Below are 27913 nucleotides of genomic sequence, written 5' to 3' on the forward strand. Positions count from 1 at the left end.
AAAAAAAGGAAAACTTTTCAGAATGTATAAAGATGTTTCAAATGTTTGCTAGGAATGCCAAGAACACAAAGGGACATTTTTATCATGCTGGGTGGACATGTAAAAAGGCTAAAAAATAGATTCAAATACATACATCGATACAGCAGGTTTTTAAAGTTAATACTCATCATCATCTTCATTTTTTATTTGTATGCCGCCTTTCCATAGTTAAAACAATGCTCAAGGTGGCTTAAAACATGACAAGATTTAGATAATTACCAACCTAACAAAAGTCATAAACAATAAATAAAACACCTCAAAAAGTACACAACCAAACGGAAAACAATTTCCACATAAATAATAAAATCTAAAACTAAGAATACAGCATTAATATGAATCACAATTTAAATGACATAGATAAAAAATAAAAGCAAATTTTATATACAAACAACAACAAACAAACAAACAAACAAAGTTCAGTTGAAGGCAGAACTCTTTCTGGACACACTATTACAAAAGGATTATGGAAGATTACTTCAGTAAATGATTACAGCAGCGAGACTGCCATCACGTTTAATTGGAGAAAGTGGTTTTCAAATCTGGAGAAGAGCAAAACTTCACAAGGTTAGAACCAACAATATGTGGGACACAAGACCTCATATGAAACGGGTCGCAAGGCCTTGGCTGGAGACCCTGCCACCCAGAATGGGTGGGGTTGGACTTAAGTCTCTGTTATCACTGGGGAGGAAGCAGAACAGGGTCACCTACTTGGGGAATATATGCGAGACACTGACAAAAATGTGCCCCTAGTCAAGATCTGGTGCTGGGTTGCTGAATGAGAAGAGCATTGTTCCAATTGTTGCCCCTGTAAAAATCAAAGTCTCCCTTAAAATAATACACACCCATTACTATGTTTCTATTCACTGTAAATTGTTTGATGGGATGTGACACCGGCGCCTTTACTAAAGCTCTTTCCACATTCCATGCACTAATATAGCTTTGCCCTGCCGTGAGTCTTTTGATTGGGTGTGAGATTTTTCCTCTGACTTAAACTCTTTCCACGTTCTTGGCAATGAAATACTTTCTCCCCAAATTACCCACTGTGCTGTTGATGGAAGTATGGATCTTTATTAGTCTTCCCTACATTTTAAGCCCTGATATGCTTTGTATGGATTGTTTGGTGGGGAGCTAGATTCCAGTTCAAGGTGAAGCTGTTTCCACATTTCTAGCATTAAAATGTTTCCTCCCCGTGTGAGTTTTTGCATGTAAATTGAGACTATCCTTCCGACTGAAGCTCTTTCCACATTCCAAGCACTGATAGGGTTTCTGCCCTGTATGAATTCTTTCATGCAAAGTGAGACCTGCCCTCCTTGTGAAGCTCTTTCCACACTCTTGGCATTGAAATGGTATCTCCCCACTGTGAATTATTTGATGGGAAGTGAGACCTTCTTTCCAACTGAAGCTTTTTCCACATTCCAGGCACTGATATGGTTTCTCCCCTGTATGAATTCTTTGATGGGAAGTGAGTTGGGTGCTCTGAATGAAGCTTTTCCCACATTCCGAGCACTGATAGGGTTTCTCCCCTGTATGAATCATCTGATGGGAAGTGAGATGGGAGCTCTGACTGAAGCTCTTTCCACATTCGGAGCACTGATAGGGTCTCTCCCCACTGTGAATTCTCTGATGTTGACGAAGGTTTGTGATTTTATTAAAACTCTTTGCACATTCCGAGCATTGATATGGTTTCTCCCCTGTATGAATTTTCTGATGGTAAGTGAGACTTCCCTTCTGGCTGAAACTCTGTCCACATTCCAAGCACTCATATGGTTTTTCTCCTGTATGAATTATTTGATGAGAAGTGAGCTTTGCCCCCTGACGGAAGCTCTTTCCACACTCTGAGCACTGATATGGTTTCTCCCCTGTATGAATCATTTGATGAGAAGTGAGATTGGCCCTGTGACTGAAGCTCTTCCCACATTCCAAGCACTGATGTGGTTTCTCCCCTGTATGAATTTTTTGATGGGAAGTGAGACCAGCTCTCTGATTGAAGCTCTTTCCACATTCCAAACACTGGTAGGGTTTCTCCCCTGTATGAACTCTCCGATGGTAAGTGAGACTGACCTTATGACTGAAGCTCTTTCCGCATTCTTCACATTTAAATGGTTTCTCTCCTGTATGAATTATTTGATGGGAAGTGAGATGGGAGTTCCGACGGAACCTCTTTCCACATTCCAAGCATTGAAATGTTTTTTGCCCTGTATGAATTCTTTGATGGAGCATAAGACCTGTCCTCTGCGTGAAGCTCTTTCCACACTCTGGGCATCGAAATGGTTTCTCTCCACTGTGAATTAGTTGATGTGAAGTGAGACTTACCTTCTGGCTGAAGCTCTGTCCACATTCCAAGCACTGATACGGTTTCTCCCCCGTATGAATTCTCTGATGGGAAGTGAGAATTGTCCTCTGACTGAAGCTCTGTCCACATTCCAAGCACTGATACGGTTTCTCCCCCGTATGAATTCTCTGATGAGATGTGAGACTCCTCTTGAACTTGAAGCTCTTTCCACATTCAAAGCACTGATAAGGTTTCTCCTTTGTATGAATTTTTTGATGGGAATTGAGAGTTTCCTTCTGATGGAATTTCTTTCCGCATTCCAAGCACTGATACGGTTTCTCCCCTGTGTGAATTCTTCGATGGGAAGTGAGACTCTCCTTCCGACTAAAGTTCTTTCCACATTCCAAGCATTGATAGGGCTTCTCCCCTGTGTGAATTATTTGGTGGGCTGTGAGATGGGCCCTCTGACTGAAGCTCTTTCTGCATTCTAAACACTGATATGGTTTATCCCCTGTATGAATTATTTGGTGGACTGTGAGGTGGGCCCTGTGACTGAAGCTCTTTCCACATTCCAAGCACTGATAGGGTTTCTCCCCTGTATGAATTCTTTGATGGGAAGTGAGATAGGTTCTTACACTGAAACTCTTACCACATTCTAAGCAACAATAGGGTTTCTCCCCACTGTGAGTTCTTTGATGGGCCGTGAATTTCGTACTTTGACTGAAGCTCTTTCCACACTCTTGGCATTTAAATGGTTTCTCCCCACGATGAATACTTTGATGTCGATGAACGTTTGTGCTTGTATTAAAGCGCTTTCCACATTCTAAGCACTTATAGGGTTTCTCTCCTGTATGAATTCTTTGATGGGAAGAGAGAGTGGCGCTGTGACTGAAACTCTTTCCACATTCCAGACATTGATACGGTTTCTTCCCTGTATGAATAATTTGATGGCCCATGAGATGGGCACTCCGACTGAAGCTCCTTCCACACTCTTGGCATTTAAATGGTTTCTCCCCAAGATGAATACTTTGATGTCGATGAAAATTTGTGCTTGTATTAAAGCTCTTTCCACATTCCAAGCACTGATATGGTTTCTCTCCTGTATGAATTCTTTGATGGGTCTTTAGGTTGGTCCTCTGACGGAAGCTCTTCCCACATTCCAAGCACGTATAGGGTTTCTCTCCTGTATGAATTCTTTGATGAGAAGTGAGAGTGGCGCTGTGACTGAAGCTCTTCCCACATTCTGAGCACTGATAGCCTTTCTTCCCACTGTGAGTTCTTCGATGGGAACAGGAGCTCTGACTGGAGCTCTCTCCACACTCCCAATCTTGATATGGCTTCTCCACTGTGTGGATTCTGTTGTGGTCTCCATTCTCCATTTCCAATCCATCACCACCTACAATGATGAGAGAATCTAATTAGATCCTCAGGAAGAAACGGAGTCCCCAATTATTAAACAATGTTCTTCCTGTTTCACAAAAGTTCATTGTTGTTGTTTAGTCATTTAGTTGAATCGAAGAGTCAGACACTACTAAACTACTAAACAACAGCAACAATGAACTTTTGTGAAACAGGAAGAACGGAAGACGTGAGGTCTTTCTACAGAGGTCATGTCCTTTATTGAACAGCATTCTTGGACATACGTTTTTGCGTCATAAGACGCACCTGACCATAAGACGCACCTAGTTTTTAGAGGAGGAATACAAGAAAAAAAATATTCGGAATGAAACAGTGGATGTATGATTTTTGTGGTTCGTGTTTTGGCCACAGACATGTGATTTGATGGTGAGTTTGGAGTAGCCCAATGCAAAAATCCTGAGAATCCATGTGGATCCATGCTTTGTAACCATGTTTTTGTGCCATTGCAGCCCCACGCAACAGTGGGTGCGTGATTTTTTTGGTGCAGGCTGTAGCCATGGAAATGCTATGTGATCTGATGGTGAATTTGGGGTGACCCAATGCAAAAATCCTGAGGATCCATGGGCTATTACCTCCCCCCTCCCAGGCAGCCTTCTTTATTGCTAGCATCCCTTATCTCGCTCCTGATTGCTTGCCGATCAGCGGCTTTGTTTCAACACCCACTTCCCTCTTTTAAAAAAAAAAAAGCATGATCTGCTTTTCTCCCCTGGGCAATTCGGCTCCAGGGACCACGCATTCGCTCCAGAAGACGCACAGACATTTCCCCTTACTTTTTAGGAAGAAAAAAGTGTGTCTTATGGAGCGAAAAATACGGTATTTATGGAAACCAGAGGTTCAAAAAGTCTGGCTCTTTTCTAGGACGGATTTAGTTTGCTACAATCATGAAATCCACTCCAACTCTAACATCGGTCTTCTCTTTCAAAAATGGGCAGAAGCAAAAACAAAACCTCATAAGGTGACAGAAGTTACCTCAACTTCCCATATAACTCCACAGTCTGCATTTAAGTAGACCTGGTTGGTTCAGACCCCCTGGTCACTGTTTTAAAAGCCATAACTTCCTGGCCTCATAAAAACTGCTGCTGTGGCTGCTGCTCGGCAAGGACTGGGGAATTTTGTTGGGAGTTTTTGCTGTTTTATTTTTATGTTTAAATTGTTCAGTTTCATAGTTTTTCATGTGTTTTATTTATTTCGATGATTACTTTGATATATTTGTAATTTTGTAAATCTTCATATTGTAAGCCGCCTTGAGCTTTGTTTTAACTGTGGAAACGCAACATAGACATGGAATGATGATGATGATGATAACTGGAGGAAGAATATTCACAAACAGAGTAAATCCCTCCATTCAGGGTTCAAGGTGGGGATGTTAGAATCCCAGATGCTTGTTGAACTGCATCAAAATATTGGCAATTCGTCGCATAGAGCAACACATGGAATTTCACAACAGATATTATGATCCAACAGGGAGCCTTACGGAGAGAGTGCAGGATCCCACGATTCTCGTCCATGACCTCTGTATGCAGAGCTCTCTGGTCAGGATCCAGCAATGCCCATTCCTCGTCTGTGAAACGAACAGCGACATCTTCAAAGCTCACCGGACCCTGAAAGAATGAGGGACATGTTCTCCTCTTAGACAACATAAAGATGATCTACTCCACATTGCTTTGTTGTGATCATGTTTGAATGGGATTGTTTTGTGCACATGTTAAACATAGATGCTTATTTTAACATCTCAGTGGAATTCTTTTATTGTGTATTTTAATGATGGGTATTCATCCTTGTGGGGTGACAGTACCCTTGGTGGGGGACACATCCTGCTCCTTCTGGGGTAGTTTGTCCACCTTTGATCCTCATCCTGCACTCCGCTCTCACCTGTGGCTCCTAGAAGCTGTCCGCATGAGACAGCGGCCACAATCTGGGAACGGCTTTGACTGGATGGCTAAACCAGGTGAGAAGAGTCAACCCTCAGTAAGTTAGTAATGTGTCTTGCATGTGAAGATAGGCTTCAAGAGACTGAGCGGATGAGACCAAGAGTGGGTCCCAAAGTCAAGATGGTGGTTGCTGCATGTGTTTGTAGGAGGAAGAGAGGAGCAGATGGGGCGACATTTTTCCACCTTCACCGCATTAAGCAGTTGGTCCCTTACCTTTACCGCCCCGACCTGGCCACAGTGATTCACGCGGTGGTCACCTCCAGGCTTGACTACTGTAATTCACTCTACACAGGGCTGCCCTTGAAACTGTCCCACAAACTGCAGCGGGTGCAGAATGCTGCAGCGAGGCTCCTCACGAGGTTCTTCCATGGGAGCATATTCACCCAGTGCTTTACCAGTTGCACTGGCTCCCGGTAGAGTATCGGGTCAGGTTTAAGGTGCTGGTCTTGACCTTTAAAGCCCTTTGTGGCTTAGGGCCCTCGTATTTACGGGACCGCCTCTCCTGGTCTGCCCTGCAGAGGACCTTAAGGTCCATGAATAATCACAGTTTAGAGTCCTGGGCCCTAAGGAAGTCAAATTATCCTTCACCAGGGCCACGGCCTCCTCAGTGATGGCTCCGACCTGGTGGAATGCTCTGTCCCAGGAGACCAGGGCCCTGCAGGATTTAATCTCCTTCCGCAGGGCCTGTAAGACAGAGCTATTCCACCTGGCTTTCAATTTGAACTTAGCCTGATCTTTTATTCCCCTTCCTTTCCTCCCTTCCCCTTTTTATTAAGATTACCCACTCTGGGATCCCACAACTAATTCTCCCCAACTTGCTGGCCCAAATAGGACTAATTTAGCCAGCTAGCCCTGGTGACCCCTTCATGGATCACTGCCTTGCCGTGGCGAAGGGGCTTGAATAACTCAGAGAAGTTATGAGCTATGTCGTGCTGGGCCACCCAAGATGGACAGGTCATAGTGGAGAGTTTTGACCAAATGTGATCCACCTGGAGGAGGAACCGCCAAGCCACTCCAGTATCCCTGCCAAGAAAACTCCATGGACAAAGTCAACAAGTATATAAAAGTTATGATGCTGGAAGATGAGCCCCTCAGGTCAGAAGGCGTCCAACATGCTACTGAGGAAGAGCGGAGGACAAGTACAAGTAGATCCAGAGCTGATGAAGCGGCTGGGGCAAAGCCAAAAAGACGCTCAGTTGCGGATATGCCTGGAAGCGAAAGGAAAGTCCAATGCTGTAAAGAAAAAGATTGCATAGGAACCTGGAATGTAAGAACCATGAACCTGGGTAAGTTGGACGTGGTCAAAAATGAGATGGCAAGAATAAATATTGACATCCTGGGCATCAGTGAACTAAAATGGATGGGAATGGGCGAATTCAGTTCGGATGACCACCATATGTACTACTGTGGGCAAGAATCCCGTCAAACAAATGGAGTGGCCCTCATAGTCAACAAAAGAGTGGCAAAAGCTGTACTGGGATGCAATCTCAAAAATGATAGAATGATCTCGATATGAATCCAAGGCAGACCTTTTAACATCACAGTAATCCAAGTTTATGTACCAACCACTGGTGCTGAAGAAACTGAAATTGACCAATTCTATGAAGACTTACAACACCTTATAGAAATGACACCAAAGAAGGATGTTCTTCTCATTATAGGGGATTGGAATGCTAAAGTAGGGAATCAAGGGATAAAAGGAACAACTGGCAAGTTTGGCCTTGGAGTTCAAAACAAAGCAGGGCAAAGGCTAATAGAGTTCTGCCAAGAGAACAAGCTGGTCATCACAAACATGCTTTTCCAACAACACAAGAGATGACTGTACACGTGGATATCACCAGATGGGCAGCCGGGAAGTGCGGAGTATAAATAAATTATTATTATTATTATTATTATTATTATTATTATTATTATTATTATTATTATTATTATCCACCTGGGAAGGGAACCCAACTGAGGGAAGGAAAACTTTGATCCTAAACCTCCTCTGCCTTGTGGGATATCTTTGGAAGAAGAAAAGGCTACGGAGTGAAGCCAACACAAATCTGGAGTGTAGTCCCTAAGGCAGTTGGATTCTTGTACACCTACTTCCAGCAACTCCTACAGCTCCGCTGATGCCAAACTTCTTGCTCTGCTTTCCTTTGGACCACGTCAGAGAGCCCAAGAGTGGGCTTTTGCCGTCTGGACAGCCCAGGACCTCCATCCACACTGCTCAGGCTTGCGCCCCAAGGAGGTCAAGTTACTAGTCTCTGCAGCCACAGCAGACTCTTGAGTCAGATGGAGGCCAACAACAGCAATTTACCTTTCTGCAAATGGTGAAACACCACACTGTGCAGCTGATGAGACTCGTTGGGTGAATCCTGGTCACTTTTTATGCTTGGTCAACTGCTTAGATTACGGCCTTTCTCAACTTTGGGTCCCCAGATATTTTTGGCCTACAACTCCCATCACCCTTAGCTAGCAAGGCAAGAGCTCAGGGATGATGGGAAAACCATGACGGAAGCCAAGAGGAAGAGAGAGATTTGTTTAGGCACAGAGTCACCTTACCAACAAAGGTCCGTATAGTAAAAGCCATGGTTTTCCCAGTAGTGATGTATGGAAGTGAGAGCTGGACCATCAAGAAGGCTGATCGCCGAAGAATTGATGCTTTTGAATTATGGTGCTGGAGGAGACACTTGAGAGTCCCATGGACTGCAAGAAGATCAAACCTCTCCATTCTGAAGGAAATCAGCCCTGAGTGCTCACTGGAAGGACAGATCCTGAAGCTGAGGCTCCAAGACTTTGGCCACCTCATGAGAAGAGAAGACTCCCTGGAAAAGACCCTGATGTTGGGAAAGATGGAGGGCACAAGGAGAAGGGGAAGACAGAGGACGAGATGGTTGGACAGTGTTCTCGAAGCTACTAACATGAGTCTGACCAAACTGCAGGAGTCAGTGGAAGACAGGAGTGCCTGGCGTGCTCTGGTCCATGGGGTCACGAAGAGTCGGACACGACTAAACGACTAAACAACAACAACACCTGACTGCCCCACCCCTTGGCCTCCTTCCCCACAAGTCTCCTTCCCCCTACCTGATCTGGTTCCACAGCCGCTGCTTCCCCTTCGCCACCATGAAAAGACGGAGGAGGAGGTCTTGCTGCCATCGTTCTCTCACCTGCGAGAGACAAAGTTAACTGGGAAACCCAGAGTGTATTGTTCTCTCTGAGGTTCAGCTGTGCATCTCGAACGACAGACGAGCCTCAGAAAAAAGTCTCACCTGCTAAGGGCATTTTGACATTTCTATTCATTTCATATTTTATTTGAAAATCCCTGCTCCTCTGTCCCTCCAAAACATGACCCCCCCCCCAAATTATTAGTTTCAAAATCCACTAAATAAGACAGAGTAAAAACTCCTTCCTCCTTACCCATTGGCCTCTCTCCGGTGCCCAACGGAGTCCTTTCTGCTGCAGAGGAATCGGGACCCATTTCTGCTAACAGATCCTCTCCCTGAAAGAACAACACAGATTCAGAAGAGGCAAAAACTTTAGGATGCTTTCCATTAGTAGGGCATTTTGGAATACTCTCCCTCTTGTTTGGAACTCATTGGGAGTTTCCAGAGGAAAGTCTCTCTCACCTGCTGCTCTGCCTGCTCCCTCTCCTCTGCCTGACTCAGGAGGAAACCTTCAGCCAAGGCCACTGCCTGGGAACTGGTCTCCGCTCCACAGTCCCTCACCCAGCTCTCCATCTCCAGGGGAAGGACAGCCAGGAACTGCTCCAAGATCACCAGGTCCAGCATCTCAGCTTTCGTATGTCTTTCTGGCTTCAGCCACTGATGGTCTAGTTGGCAGAATTGGCTGCAAACCTCTCGGGGTCCTTCGGCCTCTTGGTAGCAGAACTTCCTGAACGGCTGGCTCCGTACATCAGAGCGGGGAATGTCCTCCTCACCCAGGAACCTTTGCATGGAGTTTTCCCATAATCCCCCGCTGCTCCCAGTTTGCATATCATGGTCTCTTCCCACTTCAGGACCAACTGAGTCTTGCTCATCCATCTCTGCTCTCAGGAAGCCTCCAAGAGATCAGAAGGAATCAGAAGGAATCTTCTGCCACGTTCTGTCTGTGCGAATCAGAGGTGCCAGCAGATCCTACAACAGAAATGTGTTGCTCTGTTGTAAAATTATAAACCATCAGGAGAAGTAAAACCTTCCTTGAAAAAGACTGCATGCTCAAAAAAAACTGGCCAGTTTTCAAGATCCATTTCAGTTGTGCTTTAGGCCTGGTTTTGACACATAAATCGCTTTGGTCACCCTGTATGGTGACCTCTGTCAGGAGAGAGGCAGGGGAAACATGTCCCTGTTAATTCTCCTCAACCTCTCAGTGGCTTTTGATACCATCGACCGTGGCATCTTCCTGGAGCGCCTGTCCCAGTTAGGGGTGGGTGGCCCCCCTTTGCAGTGGTTCTGGTTCTACTGGGATGAACGTTCCCAGAGGGAATTACTTGGGAAGCCCCATGGAGCCTTCAATGTGGGGTTCCTCAGGGCTCAATCCTATCCCCTATGCTGTTCAACATCTACATGAAACCTCTGGGTGGGGTTATCTGGAGGTCTGATGACACCCAGCTCAAACTGAAACTCAATCCAGATAAGACGGAGGCAATGTGAGTGAGTGGTTCCCTAGACCAGATGGCTGGGAGGTCGCCTGCTCTTGCTGGGGTTACCCTTCCTCTGAAGGAGCAGGTTCATAGCTTGGGGGTCCTCCTGGATCCTTTGCTATCCCTTGAGGCTCAGCTGGCCTCAGTGGCCTGGTGTGTCTTCCATCAGCTTCAGCTGGTGGCCCAGCTGCGCCCCTATCCGGACATCCTGACTACTGTTGTCTATGCTCTGGCAACCTCAAGGTTAGATTGCTGCAATGCATTGTACATAGGGCTGCCTCTGGGGAAGGTTCGGAAACTTCTGCCAGTGCAGAATTCAGCAGCCAGTTTGCTCAAAGTGCTGGTTTTGACGGCTCAGGGCCAAAATGCCTCAAGGACCGCCTCTTTCCATATGAACGTACCTGGACCCTGAGATCACCTTGTGATGCCTGGAGGGCCTTCTCAGCAGTGGCTCCCCATCATTGATGGCATAGGAATTGGCTGCTATGCCCATACAGTCATACCTTGGGTTACAGATGCTTCAGGTTGTACGTTTTTGGGTTGCGCACCGCGCTGAACCTGGAAGTACCGGAATGGGTTACTTCCGGGTTTCGGTGCTCACGCATGTGCAAAGCACTAAATTGTGCTTTGTGCATGCGCAGAAGAGCCGAATTGCGAGCTGTGTGTGTGCAGACGCGGCGCTTCAGGTTGCGAACGTGCCTCCCACACGGATCACGTTCACAACCCGAGCATCCATTGTATTTATTTACCTGTCTTATAGCTGCCCCAAAGCAGAAGTACTCCAGGTGTAGTGGTAATAATAATAATAATAATAATAATAATAATAATAATAATAATAATAATAAAATAATTTTATTTATACCCCACCCTCCCCAGCCAAGACTGGCCTCAGGATGGCTAACAACCGATATAAAAACAAATTGATTGAAATACAACTTTAAAACAAGATTAAAATACAATACTAAAACATTAAAATGCAGCCTCATTTCAATGGAAACTCAAATCAAAAACTTTAGAGTGTCAGACAAGGACCAGGGAGATCAGGGTTCAAATCCCCACTCGGTCTTCAAGCTCTCTGGGTGACCCTGGAGTGAGTCCCCCTGGGAGACCCCCTGCGAGTGGTGCAGAAGATGCTCCAACCCTGGGCTAGGAGCCCCTTCCAGAGACTGGGAGCCGGGTGGCCTGAAGGCTCTGCTTGCCAGCACAGGACTCCCCCCCCCCTCATCCCACTCCCGTCACCTGGCCTACGCCAGAGCGGCTGATTTGGGGGACCCTTTGGGGTCTCGGCTGAAGGCAAATTCACTCTGGCGGGAGGGAAGCCCTGGGGGCTGGACGAGCCTCGCAGGGTTGTTGTGGGTTTTTTTTAAAAAAGAGAGATAGGTAGATACTTTATTTACACGAGCCACTAGCAATAGAAATAAGATAACACATTTGGGGGATAGAGTATACAAGTTTGTTATACAAAATACGTCCCGGAGGTTGACATCAATACAAATGACCAAACTGATACCTGGCGATTTAGGCGCAGAGGAAACAGGTGAGCCTAATAGGCTTCCCTGAGCAATGTTAGAAAGTAAATCCAATACAGTGGTACCTCTAGTTACGTACTTAATTCGTTCTGGAGGTCCGTTCTTAACCTGAAACTGTTCTTAACCTGAAGCACCACTTCAGCTAATGGGGCCTCCTGCTGCAGCCACGCAATTTCTGTTCTCATCCTGAAGCAAAGTTCTTAAGCCGAGGTACTATTTCTGCGTTAGCGGAGTCTGTAACCTGAAGCGTCTGTAACCCGAGGTGCCACTGTAATCGATCTTACTCTATTTGCCCTGCTAATAACTTTGCAGTTTCTGCTGTCTCCTGGTCTCCTGGATCTGCCAGAAGAAAAGACACAGAAGCAGCAAGGCTGGAGGGACCTGGCAAAGAGGAGGAATACGCCCCCCCCAACCCTTTATGGAGAGCCCAGGGCTTTATCCGCACCCCCCGCCCCCTCCCTCCCCAAGGGGACAAGCGGCGCCCGGGTGCCAAGCAAGGAGAGCGGGGCAGAGCCCTAGCCCCTCTCCCCCCCCCCCGATTTGGGCCTCCCCCCCTGCAGGATCTGTCCAGCCCCCCCCCGCCCCCTCCCCTGCACCCCGACCCCCCCTTCTCCCCACGGCGAGACTCACCCCAGAGAGGGAGACCGAGCAGCCCCTCGGCGGGCAGAAGTGGGGCCGGCGAGGGAGGGGCCTGGCCAGGGAGGACCTGCCCCCCCAAGACGCCACTTCCGGTCCTCTCTAGCAATCCAGCTCCGCTGCTTTTAACCCTTGGCGAGCCGAGCGCAACCTCCTCCTCCTCCAAGGAAGGAAACACGTGCATCGCCCCCCCCCCAGAGATGCTTCATTTGGGAGACACCCCCCCCCAAGAAGCAGGGGACCCCTCACGTAGGAGAGTCTGGAAGGGAGCCTGAGGGTCATCTAGTCCAGCCCCTGCCAGGCAGGAATCTCAGCTCCAGGGTCCCTGACGGAGGGACCCCCAACCTCTGCAGAAACCCCCTCCCCCCTCACTCTCTGCCCCCCATGGCAGTTAGACGACTCCCTAAAAATCCCGAGTCCCCCCCCCCCCGCCAGCCTCGAACTGAGGCCAGGACAAGGAGCTCTGCTTCACCTTTTACAAAGCCCCAGACCTGCAGAGAGGCTCAGAAAAGCAGCCTGTAAAACACTAGCAATAAGGAGATACCGTGCATTGTCCTGTTTCCACTGATGGGGAGAAGCTTCATTTGAGAGACACTTGAACTCCCCCCACCCCAGGCCAGAAGCAGGAGGAGGAACAGCCGGGAGGGGAGAAGAAGCCAAAGGAAGGAGCTGGGGACGTTGAGCCTGGAAAAGAGGAGACGGAGAGGCCATCCGATAGCAACTGTTATAAGAATTTTAAACTCATGAGAAGGGGGCAAAAGAGGACAAGATGGTGGGACAGTGTTCTCGAAGCTACAAACATGAGTTGGACCAAACTGCGTGAGGCAGTGGAAGACAGGAGGGCCTGGCGTGCTCTGGTCCAGGGGGTCACGAAGAGGCGGACACGACTAAACGACTCAACAACAACAACATGTATCTTTCTGTTTCCTCTGCATATAGAATCATAGAATCCTAGAGTTGGAAGAGACCCCAAGGGCCATCGAGTCCAACCCCCTGCCAAGCAGGAAACACCATCAGAGCACTCCTGACATATGGTTGTCAAGCCTCTGCTTAAAGACCTCCAAAGAAGGAGACTCCACCACAATCCTTGGCAGCAAATTCCACTGTCAAACAGCTCTTACTGTCAGGAAGTTCTTCCTAATGTTTAGGGGGAATCTTCTTTCTTGTAATATCCAATACAGTATAGAAAAGGTAGACTCTTCACAAATAATCACCAAATTTCAGCGGTTTGACTGATTTCCTTGGTTCCAATGGTTAATAACTCCTCTGGAAGAGGGGTATTCAGGGCTCCCTCCATAATCCCTTAAGCCTGAGGTCACATACTCCTTGCCTCTCCATAAGGTGTGAATTTAGCCTCACAATAGGAGGCGATCACGGATCACGGGCAGTAATCCAGGGATGGAGAATTGAGTCCTGATACTTTCAAAGGAGAAGCGCGGGAAAGCCTTGCGCCTCCGGAAAAATGGGCATTCCTTAAACAGGATACTGGGCCTTAAACCGCACCTCATGGACCCCCCTTTGACTATACTGTCCCTTTTTCTCTCCTTATCCAAACCTCACCCGTAGATAAGGGTAGAGCCCTTGTGCCGACCTTTCCATTCATAAAACACCTGGCCAATCACCAGGCACCATTCAAATAACTGTCATACCTGTTGTTGTTGTTGTTTAGTCGTGTCCGCCTCTTTGTGACCCCCTGGACCAGAGCACCCCAGGCACTCCTGTCTTCCACTGCCTCCCGCAGTTTGGTCAAACTCATGCTGGTAGCTTCGAGAACACTGTCCCACCATCTCGTCCTCCGTCGTCCCCTTCTCCTTGCGCCCTCCATCTTTCCCAACATCAGGGTCTTTTCCAGGGAGTCTTCTCTTCACATCAGGTGGCCAAAGTCTTGGAGCCTCAGCTTCAGGGTCTGTCCTTCCAGTGAGCACTCAGGGCTGATTTCCTTCAGAAAGGAGAGGTTTGATCTTCTTGCAGTCCATGGGACTCTCAAGAGTCTCCTCCAGCAATAACAACAGGAGTATACAGTGGTGCCCCACAAGACGAAATTAATTCGTTCCGCAATTTTTGCCGTCTAACGAATTTTTCTTCTTGCGAATCACGGTTTAAACGGTTTAACAAAGTCGCAAGACGTTTTCGTCTTGCGAAGCAAGCCCATAGGGGAATTCGTCTTGCGAGGCAAATCGCGAATGAAAAAACCTTTCGTCTAGCAAGTTTTTTGTCTTGCGAGGCATTCGTCTTGCGGGGCACCACTGTCAAACTAGCAGCCAATAAAGTCCCCTTATGTTGACAGCTACTGATCCAATGGGAGTTACAGAACAGCGCCCCCTGAGGAGAGCTACACAGGTACTGCAGCTCTCAAGCCAGACTCAGCTCAGCTTAAGTAATCAGAAGCACCACTGGGAATAAGGGGACGTGAGAACAGGCAATCAAAATCACTTTTGACACATTTGTAGTGAAAACCTCTAGAAATTCATGTAAAATAACTCCAGGGAGGGATTTACACCTTTCCAATGTTGTTCTACTCAGAAGGAGGGGGTAGGAAGTCAAGTTTTCAAATGTCAAAATGAATGTAAAATCTGTGAAATGTGTGAGTGTGTGTGAAAATATAATTAAATAATTAAAATATAATATTTTGAAAATGTGGGTTTTTTCCCCCCTTGTGGAAAGAATCACGGAGCTGTAGGGTTGGAAATAATCATGGAACTGTCTGTGTGCAGACAGTCTCCGCTTGCAAGCACGGTCTGCCTTTTAGTTAAACTGTTTCACTTTATGGATCAAAAGATAATCTCTGCTGGATTTGAAATTATATTATGTGGCATCTTGTCTCTGCTGGCTAAGGGAATTGATAACTTTTAAGAAATACAGATATTTTAGACCTTGAGGGTCACGATAATAGATTTGGTTGGCATGCATATTTATGGTATGAAAAGACCAAATGGCATAAAGTATTTTTGAACCATTTGGCAAGAAAAACTATTTATGGTGTATGGGTAAAAAATATAAAAACCTATTAGAACAGAAGACACCATGATGACTTCCCCCAGTGGAAGCAATATCCCTAAAAAAAATTAATGCAAAAGGTAAGTGAGCAACGTCATAGAAGTAGAACAACAATTGAAATTGAAAAGATTTGAACATATAAGACAGTTAGTTACAGATTGGTTGCAAAAATCCAGAATTGAACTGTACAAACTTGTACAAGAACTCAATAACAGGCCTGATTTCTGAAGGGCTTTGCCGACGTGAAAATGACCTAGCACACAGATTTATATCTCTAAGATCTTGCAGGCTTTGGCTGTGAACCCACAAAAAAATTCAAGTTGTGCCCCAGAGTTTCAACTGGGCCACACTGGCTGGCCCGGAGTCTCAGAGTTGCTGGGCCCAAGTTGTCTTGGGTTTGCAATTTGTGGAGAGGAGAGACTGCCTGCTGGGGAGCGGGTGGGCTGGGGAGGCCCCCCTAGATTTAGAGGCCCTAGACTTCAGCCTACTTAGCCTATACAGTAGTACCTCAGGTTAAGTGCTTAATTTGTTCCGGAGGTCCGTTCTTAACCTGAAGCTGTTCTTAACCTGAAGCACCACTTTAGCTAATGGGGCCTCCTGCTGCTGCCGTGCCACTGGAGCATGATTTCTGTTCTCATCCTGAAGCAAAGTTCTTAACCCGAGGTACTATTTCTGGGTTAGTGGAGTCTGTAACCTGAAGCGTATGTAACCTGAGGTACCACTGTACATAAATCTGGCACTGGGTCTATTATCATCTGTAAGTGAACTCACATTCGAAACAATGAATAAGAAGTCAAAGTTAATTTCCTGGGACGCATTTTATTCAATCTCACCTACAATTCTGTGTGCTGAACACACACAAACACATAGCTAATATGAAATTCCTGGGAGTTATGGTCTCCAAACAACATTAAACTCGTGCAAGCAGGTTAATGATTTCCCCGCCTCCTTGAATTCTCCAGACAAACGACATTTATGATACTTTAGCAGTGCAGATCACTGTGGATCAAATGGTGCATGCTACTCTTAACATTACACCTTAAAATATATTATGCTTTGATACGGAAGTAGCAACACTCCATCTATAAAGGGAACCTGAAAAAGTTGCACCAAAGGAACATAACGAAGACACATAAAAGGAACATTTTAAAAAACACAACTTTAAAATACATTCAAGTATGGGTGTGTTTTGTTGTGTGTGTGTGTGTGTGTGCTTCAAATGTAGGGTGTGTACAGTCTCAGTGGCATTCCAGGCATTCCAGGTCCCCCTGCTGCAGATTTCTTGACCTAAAGCACTGGGCTGCCTATAACTAATCAGGTTAAAGGGTGTGATAAGATTTCTGCGATGGTTGTTTAATTCCATTTTAGAAGCCGTGTGTCCCAGTCCAGGCACCGAGACCGTGATCTGACAGACTCCTCTTTGAAAGCAGCAAAGCCCAGTGTCGTGGCCTCTGTCTCTGGAGCAATGCTACATCCTTTCAAGAAATTCTGAAATATTGATTTCATGTGGTTCTTTTGAGGACCGTTCTCTATCCTGGTCTTGCTTTCAGATGGGACTGTTGACATTGCAAAAATATATCCTTGCAACTGTTCACTGGACTGCATACACAATCATCTGTATTTAATTCTTATTAAAGGTTATGGGTTATATTTTGTGGAGTGGGACTTGGGAGGTAAGAGAGGAGCTCAACCTTAGGGGCATTACCTGTATTTTGTATTTTGGCATTACCTGTGCTATGTTTCCAGAAAAAGAGGTGCCGGAACTGAGTTCACAGGATTTTCACAGGAAAGCAAGGGAGCAATTCATAATGGACAGTTACAATCTTGATTGGTTCCCTCATTTGTGGTTAGTAGCGAGGATTAAACTGGATAAAAAAAATATGGTATAAAGCAAGAAAGGACAGACTCTGAAACTCCACAGTACAAAAATGATGCGAAATGTATAAACCATTGCTGAAATTTGAGACTGAAGAACAGGTGAAAGAATGCATGATTAAAGAAAGGGGCACAAACTCTGATTATAATATACGGAAAGAACAGTGGGAACCTATGTGGACTAAGGAGTTAAAATTTACATTTTCTTATGATCTCAAAGAGATTTTTCATAAAGTGATGTCGCTGGTATTTAACTCCTGGAAAACTTTTCAGAATGTACAAAGATGTTTCAAATGTTTGCTGGGAATGCCAAGAACACAAAGGGACATTTTATCATGCTGGATGGACATGTAAAAAGGCTAAAATATATATTGCATTCAAATACATACATCGATACAGCAGATTTTAAAAGTTAATATTCAGTTGAAACCAGGACACTTTTTGGACACACAATTAGAAAAGGATTATGGAAGATTACTTCAATATAGGATTACAGCAGCAAAATTGCTATATACACAAAGATGCAAAGATACAGTCCGACCCAGGAATGGCTGATGAAACTATAGGGGTTGGCTCAAATGGCAAAGTTAACATGCTTAATTAGAGACAAATCATCACTGACAGTTATTAAGCATTTCCATTTCTTGTGGAGTTTCCGTGTGAAAGAGAAAAGGAACTTGTAATATCTGGATTTTCTGGTTTAGCTGCACAAAGAGAGCACCAAGTGCACCACTTTGATGTGGATGTGGCTTATTTGAACTCAGACCTGAAGGAGGATCTGTACATACTACCTCCTCCAGGGTTTGAGGGCAATGAGCCAGATGTTGTGTGGAAACTGCACAAGTACATTTATGGCTTGAAAGAATCAGCCAGAAATTGGAACATGTGTATGAATGGTGCTTTGGAAAGCAGAGAAGTCTTGCAGACAGCTGCCTGTACCTGAAGGGGTCAGGAGAGACACAGGAGCTGGTCTTAGTGTTTGTGGATGACATCATACATGTGTCACAGACAGGGAAACAGGTGCAAGGTTTTGCCAAAGAGCTTGGGAAACATTTTAAGCTCAAAAACCTTGGTCCAGTAAAGGTTTACCTAGGAGCTCAGATAGACAGGTATGAGAACAGAAGCTTTTTGCTCAGTCAGAAAGGCAAGATTGAGCAGTTGCTTGAGAAGTTCAGGATGTCTGACTGTGCAGGGGTCAAAACGCCCATGGAGATGAGCTACGTGAAGGACAGTCAGCTTGGGGATCGTTCTGAGTTCCAAAACCCTGGTTGTTCAAAGAGCGCTGGGAGTCTGTTTGTATCTCTCCCAGTGGAGCAGACCTGACATAGCGTTTGCTGTGAACCCGCTCAGCCGGGTGGCTACAAAGCCCAGTGTGAGTGCCTGGCTTGGCATCAAGAGAGTGCTAAGGTATTTGCAGGATACCAAAGATTTTTGCCTCACGTTGTCAGCTGATGGTGATGCACGGCTCACGTGCTGGACTGACAGCGATTGGGCAAATCTTGGAGACAGAAAATTGGTGTCTGGGATGGTAGTGAAGTGTGGGGAATCTCTAGTTGGGTGGAAGTCCCAAAAGCAAAGTCTTATTGCGCTTTCCTCTACTGAAGCTGAGTTTGGTGTGTTGTCTGATTTGTGTAGGGAATTGGAGTTCTACCGGTGTTTGGTCCAAGAGATCTGTGGGGATTGTTGCTTGCCCATTACTGTTTGGGAAGACAACCAACCCTGTCTGAAGTTGGCAGAGTCAAGTCCAGAACCAAACATTTGGACATACGTCTCCAGAATGTGTGTCAAAGTGTCCAGGCAGGCTTGGTGCGGCTGAAGTACTTTCCAAGCCAGGAGAACCTGGCAGATGGGTTCACTAAACCCTTGAGCTTCCAGCGTCATGGGGAGTTCTGTGAAGGGTTGTTTTGGGGGTAAGTGGTTGTACTTACAGTTTCCCTCAGTATGTGGGACGAGAGGGTGTGTGAGGAAAATCAGAACTTGCAGGGTTAAACAGTTCTGTGCATCATCCCTGCCTACTGAGGTGTGGCTTCTTCACATACGGGAATGTTTCTTTGTGTGTGAGTTACTTTCGTTTCCCGCTGACAAACGGGAGGATGTTTGCTCTTTCTCCCGGATTTATTTTGCTATGCTGTACATAAATTAAAGCTTCTTAGATTAGGAAGAAGCTTGCGTACGGACTGTTATTTATTGCACCCACACAGGGCACATACCGCTGTTGCGAAACTCTGCTTGGAGCCAGGGGGAAGTCCAAAGGCTCAGAGGCACAGGGAAGAGTGCCGGGTGCCAGTCTAACACAACACACACTCCTTATTTCTTCCACACTTCAGTTGAGCAAGAAGAAAAGGTCACCTGCTTGAGGATATACGTGAGACACTGACAAAAATGCCCCCCGGTCAAGTTCCGTTGCTGCGTTGCTGAATGACAAGAACATTCTTCCAATGCTTGCCCACATACTAATCAAAGTCTCCCCAAATTAAATCCTATATATACCTATTGCGATGACACTGGCCCTCTTAACCAATCTCTTTCCACATTTCATGTGCTGAGATGGCTTCTCGCTGCTGTGAGTTTTTTGATTGGGTGTGAGATTTTCCTTCTGACTGAAACTCCCTCCATATTCTTGGCACTGAAATAGTTTCTGCCCTCGGTGACTAATGTTATGTTGATGGAAGTGTGTGCTTTTATTAAAGCCTTTCCTACATTTCAAGCACTGATCTGCTTTCACTCTGTATGGATTTCTTCATTGGAAGGTAGACTCCTCTTGGAAGGGAAGCTGTTTCCCCATTTCTAACACGGTTCATGCTGTGTATGAGTTTTTTGATGGACCATGAGACCTGCCCTCCTTCTGAAAGTCTTTCCACATTCTTGGCATCGAAATGGTATCTCCCCGCTGTGAATTATTTGATGGGAATTGAGACCTTCTTTCCAACTGAAGCTCTTTCCACATTCCAAGCACTGGTAAGGTCTCTCCCCAGTATGGATTCTTTGATGGGAAGTGAGATTGTGGTTGTGACTGAAGCTCTTTCCACATTCCAAGCACTTATATGGTCTCTCCCCTGTATGAATCACCTGATGGGAAGTGAGATGGTTGGTCGTCCTGAAGCTCTTCCCACATTCCAAGCACTGATAAGGTTTCTCCCCAGTATGAATTTTTTGATGGGAAGTGAGACTCGCCTTCTGGCTGAAACTCTGTCCACATTCCAAGCACTCATACGGTTTCTCTCCTGTATGAATTATTTGATGGGAAGTGAGCTGCACCCTCTGACCGAAGCTCTTCCCACATTCCAAGCACTCATAGGGTTTCTCCCCTGTATGAATTCTTTGATGGGATGTGAGATTGGCTCTGTGACTGAAGCTCTTTCCGCATTCCAAGCACTGATATGGTTTCTCCCCTGTATGAATTCTCTGATGGGATGTGAGACTTACCTTATGATTGAAGCTCTTTCCACATTCTTGACATTTAAATGGTTTCTCTCCTGTATGAATTCTTTGATGGTAAGTGAGATAGGAGTTCCGACTGAAGCTCTTTCCACATTCCAAGCACTGAAATGGTTTCTGCCCTGTATGAATTCTTTGATGGAGCATGAGACCTTCCTTCCTTGTGAAGCTCTTTCCACATTCTGGACATCGAAATGGTATCTCCCCACTGTGAATTATTTGATGGGAAGTGAGCCTTGCCTTCTGGATGAAGCTCTGCCCGCATTCTAAGCACTTATATGGTTTCTCCCCTGTATGAATCATTTGATGGGAAGTGAGATGGGAGCTGCGACTAAAGCTCTTTCCACACTCAAGGCATTGAAAAGGTTTCTCCCCTGTATGAATTATTTGGTGGGATGTGAGATTCACCCTCTGACTGAAACTCTTCCCACATTCCAAGCACTTATAGGGTTTCTCCCCACTGTGAGTTCTTTGATGGGCAACGAATTTCGTACTCTGACTGAAGCTCTTTCCACACTCTTGGCATTTAAAGGGTTTCTCCGCGCGATGAATTCTTTGATGTCGATGGAAGCTTGTGCTTCTGTTAAAGTTCTTCCCACATTCCAAGCATTGATAGGGATTCTCACCTGTATGAATTATTTGATGGGAATCAAGACTACTCTTCCACCTGAATCCCTTTCCACATTCCAAGCACTGATATGATTTCTCCTCACGGTGAATACTTTTATGTCGATGGAAGTTTGGTATTGTATTAAAGTTCTTCCCGCATTCCAAGCAGTGATAAGGTTTCTCTCCAGTATGAATTCTTTGATGGGAAGTGAGAGTGGCACTACGAGTGAAGATCTTCCCACATTCTGAGCACTGATAGCCTTTCTTCCCACTGTGCTTTCTTCGATGGGAACGGGAGCGCGGACTGAAGCTCTCTCCACACTTCCAATCTTGATATGTCTTCTCCACTGTGTGGATTCTGTTGTGGTCTCCCCCATTCTTCATTTCCAATCCATCACCAACTACAACGAAGAGAGAAACTAATTAGATCTTCAGGAAGAAACGTAGCCCCCAATTATTAGACAATGCTAATGAATGCTTGTGAAAGAGAAAGAATGGAAGATGTGGGGTCTTTCTACAGAGGTCATGACCTTTGTTGAACAGCATTCACAGTGTGATAGCCTGGGACTCTGGCTCGGACTTGGAGCCAGAGGAGTCTCAGTCTCCACCAGATCCTTTGCCTCAGGCAGCATCTGAACCAAGTCTGGGGCCTGATCCTGAAGAGTCCCAATCTGCACAGGTTCCTATGCAACAAACACCAGCTGCGCCAGGTCAGGGGCTTGAGTCTGCCCTGGTTCCAGATGCAGGGATTCCCTCGTTGCCTTCAGCTGGGCCATCACTTACAGCTGCTCCACTACCAGTTTGGTCAGGGGAGGCTGAGGCGGCCACTGGGTCTAGTAACCCACCGGCATCTCCTGAGCTGCAGAGGCTAAGGTCTGAGAGAAGGAGAGACCCGAGTACTCGCAGGAGGAGTGCTCGCCCTCGGGTGAGATAAGGAGGTGAGTCACCAGGGGGTCAGGACCGGCCGCTACCCTGACAAAGATGAAAGGCTGTCGGACCCCACCCCAGATTGTGGGAGCAACATTGCTGTATGTCAGATCCTGTACCTGTCTTTGCCTGGTTTCCTGCCTTGGCCCTGTCGGACTGACTCACAGCGGAACCTTTGGATTCTGGACCTGTCCTGGACTGCGTTTCACTGGGTACCTCCGGGCCCAGCACAGGCGGACATATTTATGGGAACCAGAGGTTAAAAAAGACTGGCTCTTTTCTAGGATGGATTTGCCACAATCATGAAATCTACTCCAACTCTAACACTGGTCTTCTCTTTGAAAAATGGGCAGAGGCTAAAACAGAAACCTAAAACCTGACAGAAGTTACCTCAACTTCCCTAACAACTCTGTGTGTGAATGTTGCCTCTAAAATCCTGTGGAAAGGGTGACTGGGATTCCAGGAGGCCCTTTTTTCAGTTAGGTCTGTTCTCAACTGTCGACTGAGAGAGATTTTCTGTGAGAGCAGCTGCTGCTTGTTTTATGCTGCTATGTGCCTCAGAATAAGTCCATAAAGTCTCATATAGATAGAAGCACATGTAAGTCACTCTTAAGACTAAATGTAGCAGAATTATCTGATGTTGAATTATTTTGGGGCTTTGTGTGTAGCTTATTATGTCTTGAATAACGAATGGAATCAATGTATAAATAATCAAAATCAATATATATATATAAAACTGGTTATAAGCACATTTAAACGTGTCTTGGTATATCAAGTAATATAGTGTGTTCTGCTTAAACTCTAAACAGAGAATCTTGCGCAGTCTTTCCTAGGAGAGAAAAAGACCTATATTTTTTTAAAGGGTCAGACAACCTGGGGCAGCCTCCATGCATATAAACACTGCAGAAAAAGGGTTCTCCCTCAGACACTGATCACAGAATCATAGAATGATAGAGTTGGAATAGACCACAAGGGCCATCGAGTCCAACCCCCTGCCAAGCACCATCAGAGCACTCCTGACATATGGTTGTCAAGCCTCTGCTGATGTTAATATTTTGACCACTTGATGCCACCGTTCTCTTAATTATTCTCTCAAAAACAATTTTTTAAAGCAGATTAAAAAGAAGAAAGATTTTTTTTAGGATGGTTAGAGGAAATTTTGCAGTGGAATAGGAGACGTGGGTGGCGCTGTGGGCTGCACCACAGAGCCTAGGACTTGCCGATCGGAAGGTTGGCAGTTTGAATCCCCGCAATCCAAATTTAACACTCTGAATTAACAAAGGAATGCAATGAAAGAAGAAAAATTCTTCAATCAGATTCTCTAACTCAAGCTTCGTTTCTCAGAGAAGTAACAAGAGCATTCATAAGAAGATTATTTTCTACAACTGTAATAAAGGCAAACGTAAAGGACCCCTGGACGGTTAAGTCCAGTCAAAGGCGATTGTGGGGTTGCGGCACTCATCTGGCTTTCAGGACCAGGGAGCCGGCGTTTGTCCAGGTCATGTGGCCAGCAGGACTAAACCTCTTCTGGTGCAACAGGACACCGTGATGGAAACAAGAGCACACGGAAACACCATTTATCTTCCTGCTGCAGTGGTACCTATTTATCTATTTGAACTGGTGTGCTTTCGAACTGCTAGGTTGGCAGGAGCTGGGACAGAGCAACGGGAGCTCACCCCGTCGTGGGGATTCGAACTGCTGACCTTCTGATTGGCAAGCCCAAGAGGCTCAGTGGTTTAAACCCCAATGGCAGCTGCGCTCTTGCAGCTGTAATAAGGAGGGACATACAGCCAAGTTTTGCAGAGCTCCAAAGGTGAAGAAATCTCAAAGTAAGCAATCAAACCACAACCGAGCCAGAAGATACCGTTATCTCATCCCACACGAAATGAGTCTGTCAGATGAGAAGTCAGAAGTGAGGCTGGTTGCCTCAGGAACATGTCCATGCATCACAATGTAAAATTCATTGGTGGTATGAGAAATCTTAACTGTTGATGGTGAAATTTTAATAACTAATGGTAAAACTGTAAAAATATGGGGTAAGGTTCGGGATATTTAAACTGCAAATTGGGAAACGAAGTAAAGCAAATCAGTGTAAGATGTTCATTATGTATCATATATATAAGCTGTAATATTCTGAATCAAAGAACATTTAAGAGTCAAACGACCTGGGGCAACTTCTGTGCATATGAATACCACACTGTGAAGCCTACATTTAATAAGGCCTGGTTAGTTCAGACCAGCTTGGTCATTGTTTAAAAAGGCATAAGTGGAGGAAGAATATTCACAGAGAAAACAGTTGATGCCCCTCCATTCAGCTGCATCAAAATATTGGCGGTTCATCGCATAGAGCAACACATAGAATTTCAAAACAGATATTATGATCCAACAGGGAGCCTTACGGAGAGAGTCCAGGATCCCACGATTCTCCTCCATGACTTCCTTATGCAGAGCTTTCTGGTCAGGATCCAGCAACGCCCATTCCTGGTATGTGAAACGAACAGCGACATCTTCAAAGCACACCGGACCCTAAAAGAAAGAGGGAAATGTCCTCCTCTTAGACAACATAAAGATTGCTCTGTTGTGATCCTGTTTGAATGGGATTGTTTTCCGCACATGTTAAATATGGATGCTTATTTTAACATCTTAGTGGAACTCCTTTATTGTGTATTTAAATTATAAGTATTCATCCTTGTGGGGTGTGTGGGGTGATAGTACCCTTGGTGGGGGACACATCCTGCTCCTTCTGGGATGGTTTGTCCATGTTTGGTCCCCATCCTGCACTCCGCTCTCACCTGTGGCTCCTAGAAGCTGTCAGCATGAGACAGCGGCCACAATCCTGGGAACGGCTTTGACTGACCAGCTAAACCAGGTGAAGGGAACCAATGGGTCTTAAACCCTCAATGAGTCAGGGACTCCCCCGTCCATGCTAAGACTAGTTTCAGCACATTGAGCAGAGTAGGTCCCACAGTCAAATTGGTGGTTGCTCCCCGTTCTTCAGAGGAAAGAGAGGAGCAGATGGGGTTCATCCACTTGGTAAGGGAGCCCAACTAAGAGAAGGAAAACTTCGATCCTAAACCTCCTCTGCCTTGTGGGAGAAGAAAAGGCTTTGGGAGAAGAAAAGGCTACGGAGTGAAGCCAACACAAATCTGGAATGGAGTCCCTAAGGCGGTTGGATGGAGCCTTGTACACCTACTTCCAGCAACTCCTACAGCCCAGGACCTCCACCCACACTGCCCAGGCCTTGTGCCCCAAGGAGGTCACTTTACTGGTCTCTGCAGCCACAGCGAAGGCTGTGATTCTCCAAGAGTTTGACTTCACCCCCAGAGGCGCACTCCATTGTCTCTCGAGACAGAATGAGGCCAACGACAGCAACTCACCTTTCTGCAAATAGGTGGGGCGCAAAAATATGCAGCTGAGTTAGATGAATCCTGGCACCTTTTTATGGTTGTCAGCTGCATCCAGAAAATTCAATACATGTATGGAAATTGTGAAGAGCCACTTTGACAGAAGCCAAGAAAAGGGGAGAGGTGTGTTCGGCTCAAAGGCCCCCTGGCTGCCCCACCCCTTGCCCTCCTTCCCCACAAGTCTCCTTCCCCCTACCTGATCTGGTTCCACAGCCGCTGCTTCCCCTTCGCCACCATGAAAAGACGGAGGAGGAGGTCTTGCTGCCATCGTTCTCTCACCTGCGAGAGACAAAGTTAACTGGGAAACCCAGAGTGTATTGTTCTCTCTGAGGTTCAGCTGTGCATCTCGAACTACAGACGAGCCTCAGAAAAAAGTCTCACCTGCTAAGGGCATTTCAACACTTTAACCCATATTTTATTTGTGTACAAAATACTGTCTCCACTCCTCTGGGCTCTTGGTCTCATACGTATCCCGTCAAAACATGAAAAGAACCCAGTTATTAGCTTCAAAATCCACTAAATATTACAGTGATAACTGTCCTTCTTCCTTACCCAGCGGCCACTCTCTGGTGTCCATCGGAGTCCTCTCTGCCTCAAAGGAATCGGGGCCCATTTCTGCTAACAGATCCTTTCCCTGAAAGAACAACAAGGATTCAAAAGAGAAAATGAGGGATTAGAGAATAAAAACTTTAGTGGTATCAGATCTCATTCCTTGGGTGCATTCCAAAAAAGGATGGTTCATTATTAGAGAATTTTGAGATGTTCAGAGCCCCTTGGGAGTATCCAGAGGAAAGTCTCTCTCACCTGCTTCCTCTCCTCTTCCTGACTCAGGAGGAAACCTTCAGCCAGGGCCACTGCCTGGGAACTGGTCTCCGCTCCGCATTCCCTCACCCAACGCTCCATCTCCATAGGAAGGACAGCCAGGAACTGCTCCAAGATCACCAGGTCCAGCATCTCAGCTTTCGTGTTCCTTTCTGGCTTCAGCCACTGATGGTCTAGTTGGCAGAACCGGCTGCAAACCTCTCGGGGTCCTTCAGCCTCCTGGTAGCAGAACTGCCTGAACGGCTGGCTCTGCACATCTGAGCAGAGAATGTCCTCCTCACCCAGGATCCTTTGCATGGAGTTTTCCCAGAATCCCCCGCTGCTCCCAGTTTGCATATCAGGGTCTCTTCCCGCTTCAGGACCAGCTGAGTCTTGCTCATCCATCTGTGCTCTCAGGAAGCCTCCAAGAGATCAGAAGGAATCAGAAGGAATCTTCTGCCACGTTCTGTCTGGGCGAATCAGAGGTGCCAGCAGATCCTACAAAGCAAATGTGTTGCTCTGTTGTAAAATGGATACACCACCAGGAAAAGTAAAACGTTCATGGAACAAGCCTTCATGCTCAGAAAATTGAACTAACTACTGGCCAGTTGCTAATCCCCCTTTCCTGAGGAAGGTTCTGGAGTGAGTAGTCAAGGACCGGACGAAGGCACCCTTAGAGGAAACTGATTTCCTTGAAATATACAGGTCACCCTGTATGGTGACCTCTGTCAAGAGAGAGACAGGGGGAACATGTCCCTCTTAATTATCCTCAATCCCTCAATGGCTTTTGATAGCATCGACTGTGGCATCTTCCTGGAGCGCCTGTCCCAGTTAGGGGTGGGTGGCCCCCCTTTGCGCTGGTCCTGGTCCTACTGGGATGAGGTTACCCAGAGGGTGTTGCTTGGGGAATGCTTGTCAGCACTGTGGAGCCTTCAATGAGGGGTTGTTCAACATCTATATGAAACCTCGTGAAGAGGAGGAATACCCCGTCCTCAACTCTTTATTGAGAAGAGATGGAGGCCCTCTTAGTGGGTGGTACCCTAGACCGGATATAGTTTGCTATAGAGTGTTGTATAGTTTTGCTATGCAAAATACGTTCTGAAGGTTGACATCCATATCAATGACCAAAGTGACAACTGAGGAAGAAAACTTGTGAGCCAATAGGCTTCCTTTTGATTAAGGAAAGAAAAAAGCTGAGCAATGTTAGAAAGTTAATCCAATAAGAATAATGGATCTTACTCTATTTGCCCTGCTAACAATGTTGCCGTTTCTGCTGTCTCCTGGTCTCCTGGATCTGCCAGAAGAAAAGACACAGAAGCAGCAAGGCTGGAGGGACCTGGCAAAGAGGAGGAATACGCCCCCCCACCTCTTATTGAGCATAAGGGGCTTTATCTGCAGCCTCCCCCCCCGAC

The 27913-nt window shown here is 46.2% G+C and overlaps 3 protein-coding genes across 9 annotated transcripts in view; all 3 read right to left on the minus strand.

Moving 5' to 3' along the window:
* LOC310701520 (uncharacterized protein) overlaps positions 1–24684 on the minus strand; it is a 236561-nt gene extending 211877 nt beyond the window's left edge. Inside the window, exons 1-2 of the mRNA XM_083492525.1 lie at positions 24161–24684; positions 18262–21770 (exon numbers count right to left, since the gene is read on the minus strand). Coding sequence (XP_083348651.1) covers positions 20110–21753 — 1644 coding nt within the window. The 5' untranslated portion in view covers positions 21754–21770; positions 24161–24684 and the 3' untranslated portion in view covers positions 18262–20109. The remainder of the gene's footprint in view (positions 1–18261; positions 21771–24160) is intronic.
* The window catches only part of LOC310701885 (uncharacterized protein), a 211640-nt gene that overhangs the window by 176665 nt on the left and 7062 nt on the right, over positions 1–27913 (minus strand). The gene's annotated exons all lie outside the window — the stretch shown is intronic.
* LOC310701084 (uncharacterized protein) lies at positions 56–27856 on the minus strand (the record flags this gene model as incomplete). 7 transcript variants are annotated; one of them, XM_083491300.1, is made up of 6 exons in its annotated part: positions 56–3707; positions 5205–5331; positions 8731–8813; positions 9064–9145; positions 9273–9779; positions 27741–27856. In XM_083491300.1, the coding sequence occupies 5 exons, from the start codon at positions 9684–9686 to the stop codon at positions 1180–1182; spliced, it is 3234 nt and encodes a 1077-aa protein (XP_083347426.1). In that variant the 3' UTR covers positions 56–1179. The 7 variants fall into 7 exon arrangements, with proteins under 7 accessions (XP_083347426.1, XP_083347425.1, XP_083347427.1 ...); XM_083491299.1 differs by lacking the exon at positions 27741–27856 and adding an exon at positions 12445–12539; XM_083491301.1 differs by lacking the exon at positions 27741–27856 and adding an exon at positions 12099–12187.

This window comes from Podarcis liolepis, assembly GCF_965112155.1.
Source record: "Podarcis liolepis genome assembly, chromosome: 2".
Lineage (NCBI taxonomy): Eukaryota > Metazoa > Chordata > Lepidosauria > Squamata > Lacertidae > Podarcis > Podarcis liolepis.